The sequence below is a fragment of the Mirounga leonina genome, unplaced genomic scaffold (genome assembly GCF_011800145.1).
Source record: "Mirounga leonina isolate KUSES-001 unplaced genomic scaffold, KU_Mleo_1.0 Mir_507, whole genome shotgun sequence".
Lineage (NCBI taxonomy): Eukaryota > Metazoa > Chordata > Mammalia > Carnivora > Phocidae > Mirounga > Mirounga leonina.
Genome location: NW_023270789.1, coordinates 1790522 through 1797769, shown reverse-complemented (window position 1 = coordinate 1797769; position 7248 = coordinate 1790522). Strand labels below are relative to the sequence as shown.

At 39.6% G+C, this 7248-nt stretch overlaps 1 protein-coding gene across 1 annotated transcript; it reads left to right on the top strand.

The window, feature by feature from the left end:
- The first annotated feature begins 5834 nt into the window (after positions 1–5834).
- On the top strand, positions 5835–6997 carry LOC118000527 (RNA-binding motif protein, X chromosome-like). Its single transcript, XM_034990283.1, is given in 2 exon segments — positions 5835–5880; positions 5883–6997. Coding segments are annotated over 2 exon segments (1161 nt in total).
- Positions 6998–7248: the final 251 nt, after the last annotated feature.

Sequence of the window (7248 nt, the reverse complement as noted above, 5' to 3'; positions counted from 1 at the left end):
CATCAGCTTTACACACCTCTTTGGCAGAGGAAGGTCCCCACACACCGTGAGTTCATTCATTCATTCATCGGCTTCCCACCATGAGTCAGGCATTGTGATAGAAGTCTAAGGAATACAAACATGGGTGAGGCACAGACTTCAAGGAAAGGTCTACAAAATAAGCCTGGTATATAAATAGCCCTAATATAAGGTGAAAAGTGTTAAGCACCAAAAGGAAGCATAGGTAAACTGATATGGGAGTTGAGAAGAGAAAGAGTTCCTTTTAGCTAAAAGATCAGAGAGACTTTCAAAGAGTTGGAACTGTATCCAGAAGTGAGCACTGCAGGCAGAGAGAACTATAAGAGCAAAGATATAGACGTGGTTAAGTGCAGGGTATGTTTGGAGAACAATAATTAGGTCAGTCTGGCTGGGGGAAGTTGAGTGAAGGTAAGAGGTAGTGGGACATGAAGCTGAAGTGGCATTAATAGTGAGATTGTAGGGGCACCTGGGTTGCTCATTCAGTCAAGCATCTGCCTTCTGCTCAGGTCATGATCCCAGGGTCCTGGAATCGAGCCCCACATCGGGCTCCCTGTTCAGCAGCGAGTCTTCTTCTCCCTTTCCCTCTGTGATCTCTCTTGTTCTCACTCTCTCTCAAATAAATAAATAAAATCTTTTAAAAAAAAATAGTGAGATTATAATTTATGGGAATTGATCCCCTAACAATGGCTAGACACCAGAGATGGAAATTCTAACAAGGGAACTGCCAGAATATTCTCAGCAAGAGATGACACCAGGAAAAAAATGCTAGATATTTCAGAAGTAGTGTGGACAAAGTAAGTCACTGTCAAAAAGACAGACGTTCTCAGTCTCTGTGTTATGCTACCTCCTCCCCATCTCTTCCACACCAATATAATCTTTCACACAAAGTCATAAGAAATTCCCACTGCTTGCAATCACCAGTGAAGCTAGTTGTTCCCAGCCTGCCAAACGTTTTTCCTTGGGAGGGATGGAAATGCCCAAAGTAAACTGGAAAGTCAAGGCAATTTGCAGGGAATATGTTGGAAAAGCAAATCTAAAGAGTTCAGACCCATTTTTATTACTTTTTGATTTAAGTAGTTAATTACTTCAATTATTTACTTCTTTACAGGGAGAGGTTGAGTGCTTGAAAGCAGGCTCTCCACCATTGCTGACCCAAATGTAACAGCAGCGCTGAGATGAATGAGCCTTTGGACTCCTGTAAAAGGTCTGCTACCATTGGACTTGAGAAGGGGCTGATCCCTTTCTTTCCAAGAGTTAATAGCCAAGTTGATTCTGGATTCCTCTCTTGATTACATCACTGTTCTTTAAGACCAGGGACTCTTGGGTATAACTGGAGCTTCAGATCCTCAGAAAAGCAATTTAAATCTGAGTGGCATCCCACAACAACTGTGATTACCTCATGACTACAGTTGATCCAGATTCCCGAGCTTTAGCCAGCCCCACCCACAGCCTCATTTCCTGCCATGCCTCCACCTTGTTGCCATGTTATTCAGAATAACTTCCCCAAGCATCTGCTGTTTCTTGTGTCTGTGCATTCACACACATCATTCTTCCTGTGTGGAAGGCACCTTCCTGACCTTCCCAACTTGCTGAGTCCTCCTTGGCCTTCGAGTTCAGCTCATTTGTTCCTTACTTGAGTAGCCATCTTCGATCTCCTATCTCATTTGTGCCTATCCTCTGTGATACCAAGTCACCCAGGTTTACCTCTAATGTAGCACTTCATTCAATTCTTAAATTGACACTGGGTACTAGGCTGGATCCTGCATATATCAGAAGTAATGAGAGAGAAAGACTCTGCCAGTGTAAATATATGGGGAGAACAACCTACTAATAAGTGGTGACAGGGCAGAACAGTGAGCAGTACTCTAATTGTTGGCTTTTTTTCCTGATTCTCCTGCTGTACTGTGAGTTCCTTGAAGGCAAGGAATTAGTTCAGTAATCTCTTATTTATCAGGTGCTTAATAAATATTGAAAGAACAAATGGAAGTTGACTATTAATGAGGAAGACTCCAGTCATTTCAGGACTCAACCACTCTAGACATCAGGTCTTGAAATTACAGGGAGATGAGCAGTTGTCTCACTCATTTAGCATCATGTTGGAGTCACTTGAGATTGTAAGGGGCTTTAAAGGGAATCTGACTATTCACCTGGGTTGCACAGAATAATCCCAGTTGACAGCTGTTGTTCCGGCATCCTGTCTGGGTTAGTATTTATTCCAGATTTTTTTCAATGACACTTAGTTATTTTATTAAAGTAAGCTAGGATGAGTTTGGTAGACCTCCACTTCTTATTCCTAGATTTTTCTCATTTAGTAATATGTGAGAAACATAGTTAAAAAACAGAGTTCTCACCTTAATACATATTAAAATCTAAAGACACTAGTGATGACCTATCTCTCTTTTCCTGAGCCTCCTTGGTACAATGTAACTAACACTCCCTTTTCCTAGGACAGCATACAAGGTGTTTGTTGATAGACCCCAGTGCCCTTTGCCATGAGTTAAGAGATGCTCAAGACTACTAGAAAATGACAGAAAGTCATCTTGAGTAAGGTGAGTAGAAACATGGGAAATTATTAAGTAGGTGAACCTGAAATATGTGCAAGAAATATAGGCCTTACAGTCTTGTCATAGAGTAGAGAGAGCAGTCTGAGTTCTCTTGTTATAGTGGTTTTGTTATTTATAGTATGGCAGTAGTCTACAACTATTTTTATTGTTTGGCAATACTTTCTTATTTTGTACTAAATCCATCAGTAGCAGTTAAGTTAAAAAACGGAAGTGCAAGTTTAATAAAATATTAAAACTGAATTTGTTTCTCAAGAAAATTGATGATAAAATAGAACTTGCAAAACAGTTTGTAAACATTTACCATAGGGGATGGCAACCCATGAAAACCAGAAAACACAAATCTGCTTAAGAAGCACCAGCATCTACCTTGGAAATCTGTTGTTATTTTAAGACTGTACCCAAAGATGACAATTTAACATTGATTTACAAGTGAAATTATACAGCACTCTGGTAGAGAGCTAAGTGAGATCAATGTAGACATTATAATCTGCACTTGCAACTAAGTCAGACCCAAGCAAAGTACAGTCAGCCAACAGAGCAGGTGAGAATAATGCAGTCACTCCCACTCTAGTTGTATGTGTAGGATTTCCACTCTTTGCTTAGCGTTTCTTTTCTTTTTTTTAAAAAAATTTTATTTAAATTTAATTAGCCAACATATAGTACATCATTAGTTTCAGATGTAGAATTCAATAATTCATCAATTGCATATAACACCCAGTGCCCATCACATCATGTGCCCTCCTTAATGCCTGTTACCCAATTACCACATCCCCCCACCCACCTCCCTTCCAGCAACCCTCAGTTTGTTTCCTGTAGTTAAGAGTCTCTCATCCTTGGTGTTTCTTGCATAGTAAATATGTCTCCCAGACATTTAGATGGAGCAAGGGTGCTGTGATATTGTGATTTATAATAAGAAATACGTATTTGATCTTTGTCCCTTCTCCAGGCATGTAGCTCCTAAAAACCCTTGGAATTCCCTGTGAAGAGAGCAATGAAAGTGTCTTTTGTTATGTTAATGAGTGACCTTTGGAAAGAACCTAAGGATGGGAGCAGGTTGCCCCTAGAGCCAACTATGTGATTAGAGGGTTGGAACTTTCAGTCCCTCTGACCTCTGGGGGAGTGGAGAGGAGCTAGAGATGGAGTTCAACCACCAAGAGCCAATGAGTTTAATCAATCATGCTTCTGTAATGAAACCTCCATAAAAACTGCAAAGGACAGGGTTTGGAAGAGCTTCAGGACTGGTGAATATGTGGAGGTACTGGGAGAGTGGTGCCCAGAGAGAGAGCATGGAAGCCCATGCTCCTTCCCTCATATCTTGTTCTATGTATCTTTTCCATCTTCCTGAGTTACATTCCTTTTATAATAAACCAAGAATCTTGTGAGTAAAATGTGTCTCTGAGTTCTGTGAGTCGCTCTAGTAGATTAATCAAACATAAGGAGGGGTCCTTGGAACCTCCCCTTTGTAACTGGTGGGTCAGAAGCACAAATGATAAGTCTACAAGACAGAAGCAGTCTTGTAGAACTGATCCCTTAACCTGTGGAATCTGATGCTACCTCCAGGCAGACAGTGTGACAGTTGAGTTGAATTGTAGGATATCCTGCTGGTGTTGGAGAATTGGCTGGTGTAGGGAACAACTCTCACACACCAAAAGCAGTACCAGAACTCTAAGTGCCAATATAAAAAAAAAAAAATCTTAACTATTAGAATTTAAAAGATAAATAACAATTATTTAATAATAAAAGGATAAATATTTAGTGATAAGTAATAATTAAGTAATTCACTATGTTTCTTCACCTGTAACACAGGAATAATAATAGGCATCTATCCTATTAGCATTTTTATGAGGCTTTAATGAGGTAAGCATTGAGAAGGGTCCCTGGAACCTGGTAAGCAGTCACGTTTGTATTTGTTCTTCTAGTTGCTATTGTTACAATTATTATTGTTATTTAGCATATGTTTACTGAACTATCTGTGCCAAGTCCTACAAATTTTTGTGCCAACAGATTTTAGGATGATGACTAAGATTCCATGAAGAGACAGTCTTTTCCCATTGGATATTATTTCCTGCTTTGTTGAAGATTAGTTGACCATATAGTTGTGGGTTCATTTTTGGGTTTTCTGTTCTGTTCCATTGATCTATGTGTCTATTTTTGTGCCAGTGCCATGCTATTCTGTTTACTACAGCTTTGTAATATAACTTGAAGTACGGAGTTGTGATGTCTCCAGCTTTGCTTTTCATTTTTAAGGTTGCTTTGGTTATTTGGAGTCTTTTGTGGTTCCATACAAATTTTAGGATTGTTTGTTCTAGCTCTGTGAAAAATGTTGGTGGTATTTTGATAGGATTGCATTAAATAGACATTTTAACAATATTTGTTCTTCTAACCCATGAGCATGGAATGTCTTTCTATTTCTTTGTATCATCTTCAATTTCTTTCATCAGTTTTTTATGGTTTTTAGACTACAGATCTTTCACCTCTTTGGTTAGGTTTATTCCTAGGAATCTTACTGTTTTTGGTGCAGTTGTAAATGGGACTGTTGCCTTAATTTCTCTTTCTGCTGCTTCATAATTGGTGTATAGAGATGCAACAGATTTCTGTATGTTGATTTTGTATCCTGTGACTTTACTGAATTCTTTTATCAGTTCTAGCAGATTTTTTTTTTTTTTGGTAGAGTCTTTTGGGTTTTCTATATAGAGTATCATTTCATCTGCAAGAAAGACTATCCAATGGGCAAAAGACAGTCTCTTCAACAAATGGTGTTGGGAAACCTGGACAGTAACATGCAGAAGAATGAAACTCAACCACTTTCTTACACCACACACAAAAAATAAATTCAAAATTGATTAAAGACCTAAATGTGAGTCCTGAAACCATAAAACTCCTAGAAGAGAACACAGGCAGTAATTTCTTTGACATCAACTGTAGCAACATCTTTCTAGATATGTCTCCGGAGGGAAGGGAAACAAGCAAAAATAAACTATTGGGACTACATCAAAATAAAAAGGTTCTGCACAGTGAAGGGAACAATGAACAAAACTAAAAGGCAACCTTCAGAATGGGGGAAGGTATTTGCGAATGACATATCTGATAAAGGGATAGTATCTAAAATATATAAAGAACTTCTAAAACTCGCCTCAAAAATTAATAATCCAATTAAAAAATGGGCAGAAGAAGATAAGCTGGTGGTCACTTAGCAGAGGGTTGAGGCGAGATGTTAGGAAAGCCGGAGATAAAAAAGCAGTTAACAGCAAAATGGTGGAAGCAGATAGACCTGGGAAGCTGTTTATAGGAGGCCTCAATATGAAAAGACTCTTGAAGCAGTATTTGGGAAATATGGTCACATAGTGGAAGTTCTTTTGATGAAGGATCGGGAAACAAACAAGTCCAGAGGCTTTGCTTTTATTACATTTGAGAGCCCTGCTGATGCTAAAGATGCTGCCAAAGATGTGAATGGGAAGTCTTTGGATGGAAAAGCAATTCAAGTGGAGCAAGCCAACAAACCATCTTTTGAAAGTGGTGGAAGATGGAAGCCACCACCTCATCCAAGAAACAGAGGCCATCCAAGAAGTGTGAGATGTGGAAGAGGAGGAAGTGGAGGAGCAAGGGGGCGTTCCTCATGTGGAGGACAGTTGGATGATGGAGAATATACTCTTAACCTCAACATGAGTTCTTCCAGGGGGCCCTTTCCAGTTAAAAGAGGCCCATCTTCAAGAAATGGAAGTCCTCTTCCTAAAAGATCTGCTCCTTCTGCTCCCAGGCGTAGCAATAGAGGGATTGGAGGAAGAGGGCCACCATCAGGTGGGAGAGAAAATTATAGAGGTCCTTCACGCAAAGAGCCAGTGTCTTCCCGGAGAGATGACTATATTTCAGCAAGAGATGATGGTTACAGTACCAAAGATAGTTATTCGAGCAGAGATTATCCGAGTTCCCAAGACACCAAGGATTATGCTCTACCATCTAGAGACTATGCATACCGTTACTATGGCCATTTGAGTTCTCGGGATGAACATTACTCTAGAGGATATAGTGATCATGATGGCTATGGTGGTGGTCGTGATAGAGATTATTCTGAACATTCAAGTGGAGGCTCTTACAGAGAATCATATGAGAGTTATGGTAGCTCCCATGGTGCACAGCCAGCATGTGGGCCCCCTCTGAGTTATGGTGGAAGCAGTCGCTATGATGATTATAGCAGCACATGGGATGGATATGGTGGAGGTCGGGAAAGTTACTCAAACAGCCGGAGTGATCTCTACATAAGTCATGAGCGTGGTGGCAGACAAGAACGAGGGTTTCCACCCTCTATGGATAGGGCGTACCCTTCTCGTGAATCATATGGTAGCTCAAGTTGCGGGGCTTCCGGAGGAGGTCGTGGGGGAAACCTATCTGAAAGAGGAGGCTGTAGCAGATATTAAAAATAAGTTCTGTACCAATTTTTTGTCAAAGAGGAAATTTAACTACTTTTTTTCTGTTACTTTAGTACTAATAAAAGAAAAATATTACTTTAATAGGGAAAGGCATATGTTAACTTGCCCTCCATGAATTTTTGGATAAGATGGATAAGATGAAAAAAAAGGATTCAAAGTAATTTTGTAATTGCTAATGTTAATTGATGAGAACTAGATAAATCATTTGAATGTAATGTCTGCATTGTTAAATTTTTTGG